The sequence below is a fragment of the Manis pentadactyla genome, chromosome 1 (genome assembly GCF_030020395.1).
Source record: "Manis pentadactyla isolate mManPen7 chromosome 1, mManPen7.hap1, whole genome shotgun sequence".
In the NCBI taxonomy this organism is placed as follows: Eukaryota; Metazoa; Chordata; class Mammalia; order Pholidota; family Manidae; genus Manis; species Manis pentadactyla.
Window position 1 is genome coordinate 17201164 of NC_080019.1, and position 22184 is coordinate 17223347.

The 22184-nt window shown below is 39.4% G+C and overlaps 1 protein-coding gene across 2 annotated transcripts in view; it reads left to right on the forward strand.

Moving 5' to 3' along the window:
- The first annotated feature begins 5741 nt into the window (after window positions 1–5741).
- HHIP (hedgehog interacting protein) overlaps window positions 5742–22184 on the forward strand; it is an 87489-nt gene continuing 71046 nt past the window's right edge. For both annotated transcript variants that reach the window (XM_036889061.2, XM_036889060.2), the window contains exons 1-4: window positions 5742–6562; window positions 12192–12384; window positions 17843–17999; window positions 18581–18782. In XM_036889061.2, the coding sequence (XP_036744956.2) occupies window positions 6284–6562; window positions 12192–12384; window positions 17843–17999; window positions 18581–18782 (831 nt within the window). In that variant the 5' untranslated portion in view covers window positions 5742–6283. The remainder of the gene's footprint in view (window positions 6563–12191; window positions 12385–17842; window positions 18000–18580; window positions 18783–22184) is intronic.

Below are 22184 nucleotides of genomic sequence, written 5' to 3' on the forward strand. Positions count from 1 at the left end.
CGTCGCCCAAGCGTTCTGCTCCCCCTGCCTGCCCCTTCGGACAGGAACCCCATGGGCAGGTGCTTGGGGACTGGCAAGTTTTTTATAATACAAATATTTCCTCCATTTTAAGGTACCAGAAACAGAGGGAAGGAGAGAATGGCCATTTTCTCTCCACCCCTTGCCTGGGAAGGACTGGGGGCTGTGCTGTGGTAAACATCCACTGGTATATAAGCAGACTAAGGCCAGGTGGGAAATTCTGGAAATTCTGGGTGAAAACTTCCATTCACCCCACAAATAAGGTTTTGGAAGATAGTCAAGTTAAGATGAGGTATATTTTAATCCAATATGACTGATGTTCTTATAAAAAGGAGCAATATGGACACAGAGACAGACATGTACAGGGAGAAGGCCAACTATAAACCAAGGAAAGGAACCCCTGAGGCAAGCAGAGCCAGGACAGAGGCCCAGAACAGGATTTCCCCCACAGCCCAGGAGGGAACCAGCCCTGCTGATTCTTTGATTTCCGACTTGTAGCCCGTAGAACTGTGAGAGAATGCATTTCCATTTCCATTGTTTAAAGCCCCCTAGTTTGTGATCCTTTGTTAGGGAAGCCTAAGAAACAACTACAACCTGTCAGTGGCAAGTGGTTACAGGCTTGTTTTCTTCTAGCATTCCCCAGATCAAGTGCATTTCACCGTCTGGGGGGGGGGCGGTGTCCACACCAGCAGGGCAGCTGCCTTGAGTCCACAGTTCCAGGCACTTAACCAGATTCTGGGCTGTTAACCCGAATTCTCCCCTTGCTTCTCAATCCCTAGAGACGAGCACTGCCCTCTGCAGTTACTGTTGGCAGTTTACTTCAGTGTTCCTTGTTTGTTCTTCCAGTTTTCCAACACCATTTAACGAATTCCTTATATTTAATTCACTCTGTGGAAGAGAAAATAACTAGGGCAGTTTCCTTATTTCTGATGAGACCCCTAAATGATAACCCTTTCATTCAGAGTAAAAGCCAAAGTCTGAAGCGTAGTTTACAAAATCCTCTGCAGTCTGGGCCCCTGGCTACTGCTCTGCCTGCACTTCTTGTCATTTACTGTCACCCACTCTGCTCCAGCCACACTGGTCTCTTTGCTAATCCTTAAAAATACCAAGCATGCTTGCTTCATGGCCTTTGACTTGCTGTTCCCTATGCTTGCAGACATCTACATGCATGTGGCTCACTGCCTCAAGTCTACCGAAACATCTATGCCCTAGTCTCTGCCCATACCTCATGAGAACCCTCGCCTAAGTTATTTCTCTCAACCCCTGCACTCTTTCATGATTCCTTTTTTCTGAAGTATGCATCATCTCACACTCTATATCTTTTTGTTATCCATCTTTCCCAGTAGAACAGAAGCTCTATGAGGAAAGCTTTGTTCATTGCTGTGTCCTCAGCACCCAGCAGGTGCCCACAATTAAAAGAAAGACTGAATAACTATATAAAAATCCCTACCAGAGTGAAGGGGGGAGCCTAGTAAACATAATATCCTTCATGTAATTGTAGATTAATGATACCAAAAAAAAAAATCCCTACCAGAGGTACTACCATGGTATCAGTGTGCTTGAATTATAACCAATCTTTAATTTTTAAAAATATGTATTTATTCTTTGGCTTTGTTTGGCTGTCCTCACTCCATAGAACCACACTTTAGAGCAATGTCCCCTGAAATTCTTTAAGGATAATGCACTCTAGGTTGTGCATTTCCTTCTGTTCACTAATTCAAGTTTTTTTATAATGCAAATACTTCCTCCATTTTACACCTTTAAAAAGTGTAAGTCAAACAAGATTGTCCAGTCAGCAACATTTATTACAAGCTTGGTCTCTGTGTGATGAGACTGACCTAGATTCTAGAAGGAAATTTAATTCCTGCCCTCATGGAGCTTACAAACTCATGCAGATTCAACTCCCACGTATGAATGAATATCAATTATCAACAATGCACAAATGAAAACCAAGAAAATATAATACAGAATTACTGCTTAAATGAGATGCAGTGGCTGAAGGGCCACTCAAACTAGATATATTCTTAGAAGTTGAGGGAAAAGCTAGGATTTAAAGAGACAATGATCAGTGAGGATCAGGTCCTTGTGGGAGGAAATGACAAATCCATGAATATACAGTAATGTCATTAGTTATCTACAGTCTATAAACTATAGTATGATTTGGCCTGCAAACTGTCCTTTTTTAGGTATCTACTTAATTCTGTGCTTTCCTGTAAATTCTTCATTTTCTTTTCTGAATTCAAATGCTTGTATACTTTAAATAGGGTGGAGTCACTTCATAAACTCCTTCCAACTCATCCTCAGGTCTCAACTGAAATGCTACTTTCACAGACAGGCTTTTCCCAGTCACAATCCGAAATAAATTTTTTTTTCTTCTTTTTCTCCCTTGTGGCATTTCTTTCATAGCCCTTATGACAATTTAAAATCATAAGTTTATTTGTGACTTTATCATTTGTCTTAATTATAAACTACCTAGAGGCACGGTATTTGTATTATTTTTCATTACGGTATACATACTGCCTTGCTCAATGTCTGGCACAACATATATTTATTGAAGTGGAATGAATAGCACATATTTCTGAGAAGGTCAGAAATCCATACATAAAACTGATTCTAATACCCAATAGTTTATTTTAAACATTTACTAAATTTAAGTTTGCTGATTTCTGATGCATAGAAAAGTATATCCACATAACTATATACACATGCATATATAAATACATACATACATAACTCATACCCATTGTAATATTTTGAGCTTTATCCCTTAAATGAGTTTCAATTTGAGGCAAATATTTCATCCTTTACAATACACGTAATAAACCAAGTAAGGAATATAATCCTGGATAGGACTTATCCTGGGAGTAGGACGGTCAGAGCTTCCCCAAGCCCACACAGGGTGCTTTGGTGCAAATTAGGAAAAGGAGCCACATCGCCTGGGTAGACCCAGCCATGCACCAATCAACTCTGCTTGGCGAGTTGAAATCCTGGGCAGGATTTCAGCTCCCATTTGCTGCCTTGGCCAGGTGCCCTTGTAAGGGCAGGACCTGCACGTAGGTGGCAATCCTGGAGGGGGTTGGTCAGTGGTGGTGCAAGCAGAACATGATCTGGCCACCCTCATACAGCTCCCTTCCTTTGTCAAAAAAGCTTTCTCAAAAAGTTTATCTGGATGAGTTTGGTTGGGTAGGGATCTTTTCTTCTTACCACTTCTGATGATTTAGCTGAAGAAAGAAATCTCCCTGGTGGAAGAAGGCTACTTTTCATGTTCAAGTGTACAGATGGCTGTCTAGCCTCCAAGTGGGCTTTCAAGGTTTAATTTTAGGAAATAACTCAATGCTAATTCTTCATTCTTAAAAAAGTATGCTATCAATCTGGCTGTACGTGAGCTTTGCAATTTTTCCCTGCAAAACAAACAAAAACAAACAAACAGAAATGATTAGAAGTTAATTCACTTGTATAATACTGTTCAGTGACTATTTGGAAATTATACCAATAGCACTGAGAATAAATTCTGCAATCTTACCAGTGACCTGGTTTATTGACTGTCATGACTAACAACAGATGGGATCCTCTGTATCAGGAAAGAACAAGTTTGTCTCATTTCTGTAATGTTTTAACAACTCTGTATCTTGAGACTTAGGGTCATAAGTTATAACAGCTGCAAAATTTTTTTTAAACCAAAATTAATTTACCTTTAAATGTTCTTAGTCTTGAAATACAAACCGTAAGGAAGGCCTATTCCAAAACTACTAAGATTAATTTATCACTTGGAGTGGGAGCTCAAACCACTGAAATATAATCTTAAAAGGATTTTTATTTTGGAAAAAGAACATAAAACTGGTATATGAGAATAAAGCCCTGGATAATGGAAAGCAAACCTAGATTGGGTCCATGGGTCATAGTTTTTAAACTACCTAATTAGATGAGATTGTGCAAGTGATTTAATCTTCATGGGATTCATCTCCCGATCTGCTTATTAAAGGAGAGTTTAAAGTCTTAAAGTCCTTATAACTCTATGATTTATTTTATATTAAAAGTCCACAGCAGGAAGAATGTCAGATTAGGCAGTCTCTGGGATCAAAAGTAGCATTTGCAATCACTTGTATACAGAAGTCTTGTGCATACAACAGCCCCAGAGAAATGTTAAGTATGGTATCAGGGCCCTACACTGAGGTCAGCACTGGACCAAATATCCCAGCAGATTCTTTTCCGTTATTCTAATTGATCACCAAGTTTGAGAAAACCCTAGCTCCACTAGTAAACCCAGGCCCAATAAGTGAGAGGCAGAAGTCTTATTTCGCCACTGCAACCACTTTAACAGTAATTAGTTCAATCAGCTGTCCATCTCCAGGATCACCAGCTTTCACGTTAGCTTGGTGACATCCATGTCTGAGAAGTGAAGCAAAACCAAATACGGCAAATATTCCTCCATTGCCAAAACGGGAAAACTGCCTTATCTCTTCCAAAATCCATCTGCCAGAAAACAGCTGCCCTGTTAAATGTTCAAGTGGGCAGAAAACACATTTTGTGTGTAACCTCGTAGAGGTTCAACCTCACGCCAACTTGCGGGGATCCCGTATAAGTCACCACTCCTGACAACGTGCGGATTTTCTTAGAAACACCTTCTTTTGCAGACTTTGTCTAGCTGGGGGAAAGGTTTATGTATTTAGGTACACTGGATACGCGGGACCACCCGCTTCTGGACGCTCGCAAACTTACTAACTCTTCTTCCAGAACTAACGCCTCTGTATTTACACCCCCGGGGGAAATCTCCCCAGGACTTTTTTTTTTTTTTCAATGAACGCTGAGTCTGCGGCCAGCTTCTGTCCCCTACCTGGGGCGGCGGAACCTGCGTTCCGGCGTTCCGGGGGAGGCGCCAGCGCACAGGTGGGGCCCTGGAAGGGGGCGTCCGGGGCCAGCCCGCCCGGACGGGGCCAGGCCCTCCGGGAGGCCGGCTGCGCCCGATACCCCACGGCGCAAGCACACGCGCTGGTGCCGCCCCAGGAGCCAAGGCTGGTACCTCTTCTGCAAGCAGTCCTCAATCCGGCGCAACCTACTCAGCGGCTCGTAGCAGCTGGACTGTGCCCAGCCTCCACAGGAGACCCGAGTTAGAGACCTTTGCCGACTCGAGCTTCACACTGAAAATCCCCGGGGAACAGGGGGAGTCCGTGCGGGCCGGGAGAGGGGAAGGAACCGAGAAGCTACCTCCCGACAACTCCAGCCCACTCGGCTCATCCTTCCCCCGGGGAAGGGGCGGGCCGGGGCGGGGAGGCCTGGAAGGGCTCCTCCCTTCTCACCTCCCGCGGCCCACTTACTCACGTTCGGAGCCTTATCTCTGCTACCTGGAGCCCGGGTAGTGCGGAGGGGCTGCAGGGAGGAGAAAGGAGCCGGTGGGGAAACTCCGGGCTGCCACCCGGCCCCGGCCAGCCGGCCGGAGGACCCAGGACCCCGACGCCCCCGCCCCGGCGCCTTGGCGAGGCGGGCGCGCTGGGTCCCGTGCTCTCCGGGGTGCTCCGAGGGCTCCGCCGGCCCCCCCCCGCTCCGACCGCCACCGCGGCCCGCGGCCCCTCCCCGCCGCTGCCCCGGGGCCACCGGGGCCGCGGCCGCGCTCGCGTGGGGCCGCCCCCTCCCCTCCCCCAGCCCGGGCGGGGGCGCGCCAGGAGCGGTGACGTCAAGAGGCGCGCGGTGGCAGCACCTCCCCGCGCGCTAGTTAAAAAGAAGAAGAAAAGAGGGAGCGAAACATGAGAGGCTGTGTGAGAAGCTGCAGCCGCCGGCAGAGGAGACCTCAGCATCATCCGGAGCCCAGCGCCGGCCCTGCCTCCGCTCGCCCCGCAGCCGCCGCCGCCGGTTCGGTTCCTGCTACTGTCTCACCTAAACAACTCCCGTTACACGGACAAGTGAACCTCTGTGACCGCCTTCCCCTCCTCTTCTTCCTCCTTCTCTTCCAGCTGCCTCTCCTCCCACTTCCCAGCGGCAGCAGAAAGCCCCTAACCCAACTGACACTGGCACAACTGCAAACGGTGTCATCTGCACAACTTTATCTCGCTCCTTGGCCTCCCCTAAGTCACTGGACCCACCGCCTCGTCTTTTATTTTTTGCAAAGTTGCAACGCTGTACATATTTTCGGCCCCGCCACCTCTCTCTGCCTCTCGAGTGTCCTGCCGCCCCGCAGCCGCTTCCTGGAGCTGCGCCCTAGTGCCCCTGCTGGGCGGCGGTGTTTCCCCCCCATCCTCCCGCGCGGAGCCCCTGGCGCTCCGGGCAGACGATGCTGAAGATGCTCTCCTTTAAGCTGCTGCTGCTGGCCGTGGCTCTGGGCTTCTTTGAAGGAGATGCTAAGTTTGGAGAAAGGAGCGAAGGGAGCGGAGCGAGGAGGAGAAGGTGCCTGAATGGGAACCCCCCGAAGCGCCTGAAAAGGAGAGATAGGCGCATGATGTCTCAGCTGGAGCTGCTGAGTGGGGGAGAGATACTGTGCGCTGGCTTCTACCCTCGGCTGTCCTGCTGCCTGCGGAGTGACAGCCCGGGACTGGGGCGCCTGGATAACAAGGTAAGCACGCACCCACCCCACAAGATGCGGGATTGGTGTACTGGCTGGGTGAGGGTCCCCTTGGCTCCGGCGATGCTGGTGGCTTTAAGAGGAGCGAACCTTGTTTGGACAGTTCTTTTTGATAACTTGGCTGAAGTGGTAGCGTGATTCCGTTGTGTGTTGCTCTGGGGTGCGCGGATAGCTCTCCCGCCCCCAAGAGTCCGCGGTCAGGATGCTGTGCAAAACTGTCTCAGCAAAGAGAAGTTCCTATCGCACCCACATTCAGAGTTGGGTATATAGTATGAAAGAATAGCAATTAACAGTGTGTTTTGGATCGAATCGGGCTTTGGCTGCAGTGAAACTGTAAATTAAGGTGGCTGTGGTTTCCGGTTTATTTTTCTAGGGTAAAAAGATTTGTGCAGTTTTCTGCACGTGCTCGGTTAGGGAGCGGTTTGAATCGTAAAGGATGTTGAAGCATGGTTGGTTTGTGATCCCCAGCCCCGTCAGAGGGGGTTGTCTTGCATTACAGAAGATAAACAGCAAAAAGGAACTTGTGGTACTTAAGAACCCGAAAAACTGGCAAAGATCTTGTTGGGGCGTATTTGTCACATAAACCTGAGACGATTCTCCGAGTAACATTGTGAATTCAGATTTTCGATGGTAATTGTACAGGAAGATCTTCTCTAGACACTTGTTTCAAGAGTAATGGCATTTACACTATCCTTGTGTTTGTAAGTTTAAACACATATGAAATAATGTTGGTCCAGTGTAAACGCATGTTTGGTATTATTGAGTTCGCAACATCTTCCTTGGCATGGGGTGCGGTAATGCGTGTAATCTGTACTGGGAGGAGAGGCTGGGGGAGAGCGTCATTAACAATCACTGCACGTGAAATAAACAATCAGGTGTCTTTGCGCCCCCTCCCTTTCTCCATTTTAGGTTTAATTAAGAATTCCTCTGTTACAACACTGCAGTTGTCAAGGTCTGAGAGAGTCTTGGAAAACTTGTGCTTCAGTCTTACTGGCCCAGGCATTAAAAAAAAAAAAAAAACCCAGGCTGAATCTAATTTTTATGCTCAGTTCACGGTAGATTTCACTCTATTCTCATGTAAACAGCTCCTACGAATCAACATATGTGTCTGGGTGGTATCTCTCACTTTGTTTTGTAACAAAAAGCCATATTGCATCATTTAATTTGCTCAAGTCATGCAAATAGGAAAAAATCAATAGGACAAAAAGGGGTCGACTTATCCTCCTCCCCACTAAACTGCTGCCCACACACAGAGTCCTGTTGCTTATGGCAAAAGAATAACAACAACACCATTGTGTTTGTTAGTTGGTTCACTAATGGGTGAAACTAGAGAACATCATTCTCTTTCAGTCCCCAGCTCTGTCCAAATGTTCATGCCTTTTGAGGGAGCATTTGTCCAACTCCCTGTATTCCCAGATGAGAGAACTGTCTTGCTGCAGGTTTTCAGCAGCAACTCTCTCTTTATTCTTACCATATGCAGCAGTAGTCTGAGATTCAGGGAACAGATATTCCAATATTTTTATTCAAAACAATGTCATTAAGCTTCTGTGTTGTAATTGAATTAAATTACAAAATAGCTACCTTCACATCATCTGCAGGGTCTTGCCAGGATCCCAGAAGAACCAGGAAATTCAGGGAAAGGTCTAGAAATATTTGCCATTAAGTCTCCCCATGTGCAATGTACACTGTAAGTGTACCGATGCTCTGCAGACCCCTCCAATACGGAACTCTTCCAGGAGCATGAGGAATGAAAACTTTGTTCCTAACTAAATAGAGTGGGGAGCTGGGAGGTGGGAGGAGGCGGGGCTGAGGGGAGTTACAACCCTTAAGAGAATTTATATAAAAAATTTTTTTAAAGAAATCATTCTTTAGGAAGCAATCTGCCACGTTAGCTATCCACATTCCTTTCCGTTTTATATGCTTTCAATCTCCAACAAACCCCTACTCGTTTAGAAAATGTGTCTGAATTAAATTTGGTACACTAGTCATTGCTGGTTCCATTACAAGTGTTTTATAAACCAACAATACTCAAACTGTTCAAAACAGAGATTTGATATCTTGACCTATGTTAGTTCTCAAGTTTTAATAGTTTCTGAAACATGTTGTTTTATAATAAACTTCAGTGTTTCCCATTTTTCCCCTAAGCCTTCCTGGCTTATAATGTATGTTAGGGTCTTATTTCATAATGTGTGTACAGGAGAGATGATGGCTATTTGAAAGGGCCCTTTTTTGTTTATTAAAAAAAAAAAACTCCCCCAATAAAGATTTCTGTATCTTTTCAAGAAACTACAGGAGTAATTCTTCCTACAGGAAGAAACTTCATAGATAAATAGATAGTAGCAAACTAATTAAGAATATTGAGCAGGCTCTGCTGTGCAATTAAATCTGGTTTCTGGAACAACACATTTTCTTTAATGTAATAAACTGGAATTGAGTTCAGTCCTTTTAACATGGCCATTATGCTTTTATATTTTAATTTTTTCATATGTTTTAATATCTTTGTGTATTGTAATGAGTTGGTTAACTACCCTTGAAAATAAGTACTGCCAAAATTTAGGAAGTGATACTGTCTTAGGCAATATTTTTGCAGGTCCTAAATACAACATGCTAAAAGGATCTAATTCCCATTAGCCAAATTGAATCTGCAACCAACTGAAATACCCCCATTTCTAAAACTTAACTTGTAGCCACAGAGGCATAGAAGTTCCCTCTACCTTGGGTGGTTTCACAGCCAAAGCTGTCAAGGAATAGGTGAAAAGTAATTGTTTTCAAGTGTGCCCTTTTACAATCATTTGTTTGCTCTGGCCCTTTCAGGGACAAAGGCTATTGTTGAACACATCCAACTAAACAAATAACTCATCCTGGGGTCCCTTTAACAGCTGCCTTAGTACAATGATCTATTTACATATTAGCCTAAAATTGAAACTGAACTCTTTAATGACATAATCCAGCACTATAGTCCAGAGACGCATGTGTTCTACCCAACAGCTGAACAACCTTGTAGGCATATGATTTTTAGAAATAACTTTTTGTATACCAAGTGATCTTAAGGCGACATCTTAATATACTGTCATGTATTTTCTCCTTTTGTCCATTCATCAAACCCATGTGGGTACCTTTTTATCCTCTTTGTTTAGTTGATAAATAAAGAGACATACAGAAGGTCTCTGTCACACATTTTACTGTTTGTTGATAAGCTATAGTATAGGCCACACTTCACTGTGTATTCCATTATTTATCTTACCTTTCTTCTATAGATTTTACTTTCATGTGGCTAAAGATTAAAGGATGACTTGCCAGATGTTATAAATTATCAGCAACAGCCACAATCATTACTAGGCATGCAGTAATAATGTTTCGAAGTTTTACATGATTTCCAAAGTATATTTAGTTTAAACCACTATAATTTGATGGTTGCATATATGGCTTTTAAAAATCAAAACAGGAAATTAGCTTAAATTTCTTCTTAAGATTGATGACATTGTCAGACATAAAGTTAAGGATCTGTATAGACACAGGAACACAGGCAAAAAAGAAAAAAACAGTACCATACACACCCCGGTACTCATCTGTCTAAAATAGTGCTACAGCTTGGGCTGAGTCAGTTTAATTGACTTCAGTAAGACTATTGGTTCATTGAAACCAAAGCCAGAATGATGGCTCTATCTATCTTCAAATAGGTATTTACACTGCAGACCTCACACAGAGCAAAATGTTACCATCCTGCTGGGCCGGAACAGCATGAAACTTTACAAAAAATAACATTATACTTGATTTCAGATAATTTATTGAATCCTAGTTCTGAGACTTTTGATGAGAGACCTTGTGGCCAGGACACATTCCAAAAATTGTCAAAGACAAAATTCTTTAGGCACTAAAATCAAGCTCTTACTGAATAGCAGCTGGAAGAGTATATGGGGATCATTTTGTTTCAGCTGTAAAAAATGGAAGCATGAATACTCTCCATAAAACCAAAGGTAATTACATTCCAGTTTTTCAGCCAGCAAAAGAGGTGGCTTCAGTGTCCTGCAGTTGTTTTGTTCTTAGAGGACTGCCATATGATAAACAAACAGAACAGAGTTGAACAGCATTAATATTGAACTGGTGAGGTCTGCCAGAGTATGGACAATAAAAGACATTTAAAACATTCTTGGAATGCAAATTCTAAGTGTCTGGTGTATGTTTCCTTTTAGAAAACTTTAACCGTTTATGCAATTGTCATTTAAATAAATGGATGAAAATCAAAATGTAAATACAATTATAATCTATTTAATTATAACTTTTCTGAATATTGTAGATGGTTACAACATATTGTTTATATATTAAAAGAAATTTTTTCCCCAGACTAGGGTAACTTCTATTGGACTCTTAATTACTGCATGCTATAATTGCATGCTAAAAAAGCATGGTTGTATTCAATGATTTTTTTTTAGTTGCTTTGCTCTGTCAGATCCAAATTTTGTGATCACTTAGAATATTTTTTCCTAAAAAACAGAAGCCATATGATTTACTCAAATTAGAACCTCAATCAGTGAATGAAATATTTGCTTTCAACAGTGATGCAGAGTTTTAAATGTTAATTTCAGTTCATAGTTCCAAAGAAATATTTAAGTACAATTTAGTTATATAAACTGGGAAAAGGTATAAAATTAAATCCCATTAGGGTGTTTTTAAATAAGAAAAATTAATGCTTCATTTAGAAGCACTTTTCATGTCTCAAATATTGCTGGTATATTTATTAGAGAAGATCCTGAAGTCAGTTTTTTAAAGTTAATGCAAGACCCCAACACCTGTTTTATCCACAAATTATTAACCTCAGTAAATTAATTACTCCCAAATTGGTCTTACTGAAATAAAAGACATAATACTGTAAAAATAAAGATAAAAGTATTTCTTTTTTTCATTATAACTCTTCTAAATACTGTACAAACACACTTCTATTAAACTCTTGTGTTTCTTCATGCAGATATCACACCTGAGGAGCTAGCTAAAAAGTTTTTCCTGGTTAAGATATAATGAATCATAAAAATTGGTCTTAAACGTGTTTTATTCAGACATTATTTTTATAGAACATGCAAGGGGGATATTTCCCCCACTTTAGGAAAATTTCCCTATGCAATCTGTAGATTGAAACTAGAAAAATGTAACTCACGTATCGTCTCTGAGAGTGTCATTTTGGAAATTTAATAGTTAATAGATTTTTACGTGAGACACAATTAAGCCATATCTTTAAAAGTTCTGCTTTACATACTGTTGGATAAAGGTTTTTGGAGTTTTAAAGTTCAATATCAGTATACACTTTGATGCAGAGTAAAATCAGAAAGGGTTAAAGGGTCTAAATATAATTGTCATTTGATTTCTTACACCTGAAAGACTTAAACAGACTGATATGCAAGAGTAAGAAGCATTTCTGTGCATCACTACCATTTGCTGTCTCATTCTAACCCAAGAGACTGTACTTGTATCCTTATAAAGACATTCTATAGTGTGACATGGTGATGTTTATCAGACAACTGTGCTGGCTAGGTTATACATTTCTACTTATGTGATTACAAAAAACATAACTAGACCTTACTTCACATGACTAAAAAGAAGTTTGTTTCTGATTTATGGCTTTCAGATATTTTTGGTTACCAACAACACAGAATGTGGGAAGTTACTGGAGGAAATCAAATGTGCACTTTGCTCTCCACATTCTCAGAGCCTGTTCCACTCACCTGAGAGAGAAGCCTTGGAAAGAGACCTAGTATTTCCTCTGCTCTGCAAGGACTATTGCAAAGAATTCTTTTATACTTGCCGAGGCCATATTCCAGGTAAAAAAATGGGTAATCTGAATAAATTATTACAGAACATCCTTACAAGATAGCTGTTCTGAAACGCTTGCTTACAGAGTGTAAAATTTATCTCACCTTTGAAACTACCTATTTTTACCTTATAATTAACGTTTTCAAATGTGTCAGTCTACAAGCAGTACATTGGTTGTGTTGAAATGTTTTCCATGTCTTGTTAAACCAAAAATACAGTTGGTAATTTTTACACAAGTTGGAATCTCAGTACAAATTCCTTGTTCGTGTCTTCTTTACCCATCAGCATCGATATCATATCAGCTTCCTCTTCAACACGGCTGATACAGAAGTGCAGATTGTCCACTTTTTCAGGTGTTTCCTTAAATAAAGAATGATTAGAAAGCAAAAAAGTAGTCTGCAAAGCACTTTTACGTATGATTAAATTGCTTCTCAAAAATCCTGTGAGGTAGGTAGGAAAAGTGGAGTCATTTCTATTTGACACATGAAGATAACCGAGCCTCAGGAGAAGTTAAATGCCTTAACCAAGGTTGTACAGTGGGAAAATGATAGAATACAGAGTTCTCATGCTGACAGTGTCTTAAATATACCTGCTCACTATTATATTTTGAACCCTAACAAGCATATAGATTCTTGGGTATTGATTAATTTTACTATCAAAAGTTCATAAGCTTTGTTTGCTGATTTAGTTGGAAGAATCAACAGAGGTGGAAAAGAATTTAAGGAGACAGATTCTGTTTAGCTAGGCAAAGTCACACACGAACAAATTTATGGAAGCTAACAGTTCATTAAACTAAATGGCATTGAAGGAAAAGACAAGCTTTAGGAACTATAAGATGCACTTGGACAATTTTTTTACTGCTCTGCCCATCTTCCTGTTTTCTTGTGACCCAGAAAAGTGTAGATTTTTGTATTTTTGATAGAGCTCTCTTAATAACCTAAGAAAACATTTTGACTAGGGTTGCTTCCTTCTTTTGGTGTACCATAACATCTGTCTAAACCCACTCAGTGTGAAAACATTATTATTGTCTTTCTAAACTACAGCCATGTTTCTAAGGCTTTTCTTAAACCAACTGTTTTATCCTCTTTATCACATTCCCCCAAGCAAAGCAAAATAGGTCACTGTTGCATAGATGGCCTGTGGAGAAGTGATAACTGATTAGGTACCATAAAGGTTTGCGCCAACATCAAATCTTAAAGGTTTGCCTTTATCACTGTGAGTTGAAATTATGTGGATGCTTAGCATTTTCGCTGCCTTTATCTGTTTGGGATCAGTACAACTGTGCTGGCTGCAGGAACTCATCTGTGGGGGTCTTCATATATCTGAAATTATTTTAGCCTCCAAACCAAACAACAAAAAGCGATATCCAGTGAGAGAGAGAGCACAGCAAACAGCTCAGGAGCCAGAACTGCAAGCACCTCGCTCCCCAAATCAACATATGTGGTGACGAATGACAAATTTATTTTTCTACAAAGTTTGTATATATGTAAAACTGCTGAAGTGCATCAAGATGTCAAGTGCTTTTGGTGGCCACCCAGGCTGCCTTGAAAGATAACCAGATGAAAGCTCCACTCCAGTGGTGGACAGAGCAGCAAGGGTGCTTTCCAGAACAGCCTACAGGCTGCAGCAGCAAGCAGAGGCGGCTTCCTCTGCATCCATCAAATGCTAAGAATTGTTCTAAATACTTGTTCCCAAAGTGAGTTGTAGTCACACACTCTTTGTGTTACTTATGTTAATTAATTCATTAGCCAAACTGATCCTTGGCAGGTAGGTGATCATTCCCTTAAAGTATGATGAATAATATGGTAATCCTCTCCTTAGCTCTTGTCCCCCCTGCACAGAAGGCTCTTTAGAATTCTCGAACATTCATTTTCCAGAAATTGCTCTCAAAGCAAATTTGTAATATTTTTACCTTCTTAAGTCCATTGAATGACTGGACTTTACTCTGAAGTTCAAAATTGTGAAAAACAGCCACTTGCGATTCTCTTTTATAAGAAACTGGTCAATATGTTTTGACTATCATTAATATCATCACATTTCTGCAGATCAAAAACTTCAAAAGGAAGATACCCTAAGGGGTGTATTTTGCTAAAAGAAGGCAAATGCTGAAAAGGGTTGAGAGAGAAAAAATAATTCCAGGGACAGCTTCTATTTTCTCCCACTGCCCAGTATATAAAGAAATAAATATATAAATGATCTATCCTTTTTCTTCACTTTCATGGCTTTAAGAAAGTGCCAGGCACTTCGGAGAACATGGATACCTGAAGGAATATGGATAGCTACTTTCTAGGAACTTTAATTCAGAAATATTCATGGTTTGCTTATTTTCCCCAAAATGAGAGAAGAAGTTAGAAATCAACAGAGTGAGGATACAGTAATGTTTTATTAATCGCAATATTCTCCAGTTGTGAATTTACTTTGGGAGGTAAATTCTTAAAACTTCTAAAAAATACCACAGTTACATTTAAAAGACACAGGAGCCCCTTGTTCAACACTATAGGACTTTTTTTCTGCCTGCATTATGATGGACAGAGTACATAACTTTGCTCTTCGATAAACGATGGCATAATATATTCTGGGGGAAGCAGATGAAGGGACCTCTATTGGCCTCCCTTCTTCCTTTATACTAGTTATCGTAATGATTTTTATCACGCCAGGCCTTCATCTCCTCAGCTGTAAGTTATTTACTGTGAAATGCCTGCTGTACAATTAGTTCAATTGGCTTAATCCTAATGAGGCCAAGGTCAAGGGTTTGATTCCACTGAGTTCCTCTAGTCCAGAGCCACTCCTGACCCCAGTCAGATATCTTACGCATGTGTCTCCTAGTTCCCAGGAGATCAAACCAGAGGAAATGGATGGATATGTCAATATCCACTACCTCTCTGGAAAATTCTCTCAAGGGCAGGCCTTACTGACACTGGGTTTTTCATTTATTCCCTTAGCATGAAGAACAGCATATATAATAAGGAAAGATGACTTTTCTCTAGCACACACCCTGAGAGAGAAACTAAAGCTTAGAATACTCCACAGAGCATATTTATTTACATCGGTATTTTATAGGGTGCTTGGTGGTATAGTAGGACTGGATTCATCATGATCCAGAGAGTAGTTATAGAAAAGGTATTCGATAAGTTGTCAGGAATTTAAAACAATACAGCTGCTGAAATAATCAGCATATTTCCATCATCAGTAGGCTTGATCATACTATGAAGATACATGGTGTGCCGAACACCCTCCTTCAGTAAAATGCTCTTCAGTGTATTCTTCCAAACAGAAGGGTAAAGTTTACCATTTGGTAAATTTCTTTTTCCCTCGCAATAAATGTTAGCCCAGGGTCTTGAAACCAGATCCCTTTTAGTTCTTCACAGCAAAATATATCTTATTCATCACTGTCCACAGAATCAGATCATTTAAGATACAGTATTAATAAAATTAGTAGATGTTCCAATTCAAATATCATAATTATAAGGAAAATGCCCATATTTTATGTAAAAGACTTTTGAGTTGGCTTCCTCTTTCACCTTAACAGTTTGTCTAGCTTCTGTAAAAAACTAGTAGTAATTCTTGGTTAGTTTGTTTTTGTTTGTTTGCTTATTTTTTTAATTTGCTAAAAGAACATAGTACCTCGGGGGCCACAGAATTTATAAATCTTCACTTATTAATCTTCAGATGTTCCATTTGAAAATAATTTCTCATTTCCTCATGTTTGTCTCCAAATAATAATTCCTTATAAAATGGAATCAGCCACCACCAGCACTGTTCATTAATTTCCCCTTATAATGATTTTGGCTTGCAGACTGCAATGCTGAAATACAGGTAGACATTTTAAGAAACGAACTTGAAATTTCTTCTCAGTTACACTTTGAAATTTTTTTCTGACTCCCACAGGGAAACATCACATTAAAACAAAATTTCTCACTTACATATTCAGCTAACAATATTTCTATAGTATGATAGTATTCCTGCATGCATAATATTGGCATAGAAATCTTGCTGTCTGATGGAGAATATAGGTATATATATATATATATGTATATATACACACACACACCAAAAAAGTAGACCAAAACTGCAAAAAGTTTGATTTAGCAATCTAATTTTCCTTCCTTCTTTTTACCTCAAACAGACTTGTTTAACATTATGCCAGTAAAGAATGGAAGAGAAAAGTTATCTCTTCGAAACAGTGAATTGCTGAAGATGAGAAAATGCTGCTGCAGCCTTCATTCCTCTCCCCAATTTCTAATCCCTGAATTTTTTCAGAGAAAGATAACCTCCTCCCAGGGCCTTGCCCCTCCCAGGGAACAGCCTTCCCAGCTGCCATGCCTCCTCCGTCTGCCCGCCACCCACACACTCACTCCCAAGAACATCTGCTCCTCCTTGCCTGGTTCCCAGAGATGTTTCCCTATCACCTACTCAGATAGTGGCCTTGAAGAGGCTGTCTCAGAAATTTAGGGGTGATAACATTTCACCCAAAAGTGAGGTCAAGATGTATATCAAGTTTTAACCGCTTGGAACCCTCAGATTCTAAGATAGTTTTAGGTTTGAAGGGACCTTGGTCAAGCTCACAGAAAATACACTTTTAGTCTTCCATGTTCCATTGATAAGTCTCACTTGGTTGTCCCCAGATTCTTGTTGCTAGAAATCCTTGCAAACCTGGATCCATTATACAACTTCCAAACTTCAACTAAGTTACTGGATGCCTTTATCACAAAGCTGATAGGGGTATAGTAATCTAATTTGTTACGTAAAAATCCAAAAGGTAAGCATACGTAAAGGTATGAGACCAGAAGCAGGAATTGGGGACATCAATAGGTCAACTTTAGTAGCAATATCATATTTTGAGAGTAGAAATCATCAGCAGCATATGGAAGTAAATCTTAACATGCCTACCCCATCCCTACACATTTGAAAATGGAGGCTCTGATATTAGCATCAATTCATTGCTTGATGATTGCAGTGAGTCAGGCATGTATAATAGCTTATAATGAATGACCTTGTGATAGTCCTTAGATTTATTATTTAATCATATGTGAGTAACGATACAGTAAGAATTGTAAAATGACCAAAACTGGCACTGATGGCCTATCTCTTTCTTGATTCTAATTTGTTCTAATTAGGGAGTCATTTAGTGCTATAGGTGAGCAGATAAATTCACAAGAGCAACATATGATAACTGGGGAAGCCTGCCAACAGTCAATGCACTTACGAGTTAATGCTGGGTTTGTTTTTCATGTCTTGTAAGGGCCTTTTAAAAGAGCCAACACAGTATTATTTCACATCACTGCAAATTTTTTATTTTGGTTTAAAAAATCAAAAAATTCCAATCAAAAAATTATTTTATTTCCTTTTATTATCTTCCTAGAATGTTCATCTAAGAATCCTTTTCTTCTATTTTTATCTTTCCAATAGGGTGCTTTTAGTATGACACTAAATATTTCTAATGAGTTTTTTTACATTTCTTTAAAGGTTTCCTTCAAACTACTGCTGATGAGTTTTGCTTTTACTATGCAAGAAAAGATGATGGATTGTGCTTCCCAGATTTTCCAAGAAAACAAATCAGAGGACCAGCATCTAACTACTTGGACCAGATGGAAGAATATGACAAAGTGGAAGAGATCAGCAGGTTCATAAAGATAAATGTTCTTTAATTTAAAAAAACCACAAAAAACAACTGACAGATTTTATGATTTTGGTAGTAAATCAACTGTCTATGCTTATATCCAGTAGCCATATCCTCCAGATACTTTTTTTTTTTTCTCTTTTGGGTAGTTTGCTTCTCCAAAATTATACAAGCCTAAATACTTCAGCACAAGTATTATTAGCAAATCAGAGTTTTATAAATAGATCTTAGAACTTTTCTCAGTACCTTTCTGTAAGGCTTCATTATTATGAGGCAGGCTAATTCTAATTATAGTCACTGAAAGATGAGATCGTGAGCTTATGAAATTTTTAAATACATAAAAGTTTGGTTCTGATTCTCTTTCACTTCCTGATAGAAGGCTGTTTTGTTTTTGTTTTTTTCCTTTGAAAAAATTTAAATGAATCACTTTAAGGAAATCATACTGTGACCTTTGAGTTAGCAGCACTACATGCTTCTAAAAACCATTGATTCCTAGAGGGAATATATTTTGAAGAGGATGCTAAGTGCACCCCTTACCTCCTTCTTCTCAAGAAATGCTTACCGATTCTCTTTAATTTGTTTAGAAAGCACAAGCACAACTGCCTCTGTATTCAGGAAGTTGTGAGTGGTCTGCGCCGGCCTGTTGCCGCCCTGCATAGTGGGGATGGCTCGCACCGTCTCTTCATTCTGGAAAAAGAAGGTTACGTGAAGATATTTACCCCTGAAGGAGAAATTTTCAAGGAGCCTTATTTGGACATTCACAAACTTGTTCAGAGTGGAATAAAGGTTGGCTTTTTAAATTTTATTTATCTTTGCTCTGGCTATGTTAATTTTATTTTGGTATTATCATCCTTACTGAAGGTTATCTCTTTGTAATAAAAAAAAAGGAATATTTAAGGAGACAACATAAGGGAACAATAATTATGGCAACTGAATTGGGATGATGACATTCAATTTTTAATGTTATTTGGTAACTATTAAGCAATGCAATCAAATTAGTATCTTGACGTGCTTTCCCTATGTAATTTACACATTTAAATTCTGGGTTTTATAAAGTATTTGTTTGAGTACTGTTTAACAGGCATAATACTTAGAATTGTATATCAGCATTTGGTGGTAGAAACAAAGAGGTCTTTTGGTTACTTTGGCATTTGCAAATCATTATTTTACTGCATCTGTTTTTGAGTCTATCATAAAAAATGCTACTTATACTATACCTTCCTTGTTGAATGTTTTTACAGGTAAGTCAAATATTTTAATATATAATTAGCCATCTTTATATCATATAAGCACATGTTGCCTTCTTTCCCACTTCTCCAGTTTGAATTCTCATGTTAAATAATCTAGTAGATTCGTAAATAAAATCATTGTCAAGTTTGTTTTACAAGAGCATAACACAGTACATTATTGGCAGTACTAAACTCTAAGGCAAACTATGGCAATTTAAAATTAAGACACATTTAATAGCACGTGACAAATTTAGGATGAAACAAAGCAATAGCATGATTTGGAAAGAACTGGTTATTGTTATCATTTCTTACTTGGAAAAAAGTTAACGGAGGATTTATACTCCTCGACTCACATAGGAATAAATTCCTCCTTCGTTTGTTGAGCTCTACTCAAAGGTAAGAACATAAAAACCAGTAGAATTAAGTTGGAGAAAATACAGATGTATTCCTGATACTGGTTCAATATCTACCATATAAAATAATTAGAATGATTGAATTAGAATACAGATGATGCCATATTATTAGGACCACCCATCCACCAGGTCATGTTTTGACAGTGTCACCAAGGAATACTGCATAAGAAGTACCTTCTAGTACTTACGGTCCTTTAAGGAAAGGGACTTTGGCACTAGGGCACAGATCATTTGAAAAATTAGTTTATCTCAGTAGTTTCACCTTTCTCCCAATAAAGGTTTCATTAGAATTTACAGCAAATAATCAAAAGTCTCTTAAAATGAAGCATTAGGGTTTTGCACATGAGTTCAATGAATACGTTCTAAACTGCGTTCTGGTAAGTCACTGCCAGTGGTACCTAACAAAAGAGCAAAGAATTAAGATAAAGCAACAAGTGCACTCCTCACTAGCAGTGTATTTTTCTTTCTGTGAAAGTTAAACATGCTCTCTAAAAAAGAAAAAAATTCAAGAAGGTATTTTTAAAAATCTTAACCTATAATCCCATCCATTAAAGGATCTGACTATCAACATTTGATGCATTATCTTCCAGTTTTAATATTAAAATTAAATGAATTTTTCCTCACTACAAAGGTAATACAGGTCCATATCAATAAATGTGTAAACACCCAAGAACATGTCTTCTAGCAGCATTTTTCCTAAGCAGCTTTAAAATATAATTGAACTCAAACCATATATACATCTTTTTAGCCTTCTTTTTTACCTAACAACATGTCATGATTATGTTACCAGATTTGGAAACTTATCAAAAACTTAGTTTTTAATCTCTTTTTCATTTCCTTAGATGAGACATTTAGGATCACTCCAGTATTTTCTTTTTATCGCTGTAAATAATGTTATCATTCTTGCATGTATTATTTTACCTGATAATGAATGATTTTCTTAATATTCATTCATAGAAAGAGCATTACTGATTTGAAGGGCATATACCGTGAAACACATTGCCAGTTTGCTTAACAATATATTTTCAAGTATTTGAAAGAATAATAAAATAGTTTTCAAGTACCGTTTGAGTAAAAACATTGGTATTCAAAAGATATGTATGACAAAATGTAGGTGTAAGAAATGGGCTCAATTTTGTTATAGGAAGTGAAAACCTGAAGATCTTGTTCCTACTTCAATTTAACTGCCTAAAGAATAACTGCCTTTTAATTGGGTTCCCTTCAGAGTTCCTCAGTTTCAATTTATGGCCATTCTCTGGGATACTAAGTGAAAGTTAAACTTCTCTGACTTTGAGACATTTCATCGTGCAACAAAATTGTATGAGCCAGTTAGGACAGTGCCACGGTTCTGCAGTATGTATGTTCTGCAGGCCTCTAGGAATTCTGCGAAGCCCCAGTGGGCCTCCTTTCCTAGGCAAGTTCCAGGGTTACTGGAGATTAAAGCTCAAGATCCATTATTCTCCATTCGTAGAATATGTAATATAACATTTTAAACTGCAGTATTTTACTTCCTTTCATACTTGGCATTAGTGATGCCAGTAAGACAGGAATCTATCGCATGGATATTTGAATGTATACTGTAGTGTAAGTAATAAGACTACATTCTTATCATCTCAAGTAGGTGACGCTACAACTGGTCTTTATCTTAGTCTCCGTGGAACTCCCATCACAAGCCATGGATTGGAAGTGTTAGAAGAGGCTACTGTGGGTAAGATGGGGCAGATGCCAACACATTCATGAGCTGGTCATACCATTGATTTTTGTGGTATGGCCCTCAGAGCCTTCTGAAGTAAAAACATCTTCACAGCTATTACACAGGCATTTTTTTCAGGCTTCTTGATGTATGAATAGTTAGTGTGTTCATGGCAATATTCTGTGTTTGTCAACAATCATTTTGTGTAAATAGTGCAAGCAGAAATTTTCATAAATTATTAGGTGGATCACTTCCTTATTCTTTCTGTTTTAAAATTCTATAAGAGGGCACAAAGCTGTTTTAACTAACCAAAGTATTGACTGCAATACTCATTTCACAAAATAATGTAAACTCAGCTAAACCCAACTTTTATCATTTGAAATGAAAACAGGACAAGCCACAGTGGAGATCCCCCCCATGATATTCATTGAGGACCAGTTTGAGTTTATTAAATCAGACATAAAGAGGAATTCCTGATTATAATGGTTTATTATAAGAGATTATGAGCAGGCTAGTGCTTGCTATTAGAGAACCTAGAATTCCTTTTCTGCTGACCATCAAGTAAGAATTAACAGTGATTTCTGGCACACGGTAAAGGACTGACCTTCTTCTGGCAAGAAGCTGGACTCGGTTGATCTCCTTGAGCCTCCACCTGCCCTGATTCTTAGAGCTACTTCAGAGAAGCACCACAAACAAAGGCAGTCATTCACACAACCTGGACAACTCTTCTCTTAATGGGTCCTGGGTGAAGTTAAAAATATGATGTCTTGTTCTTAAACACCCGAAGTGTGCTTGCTATATCATGGGAGATTTCACTACCCCGTGAATATAATCTTCCACATTTCACCAAGCA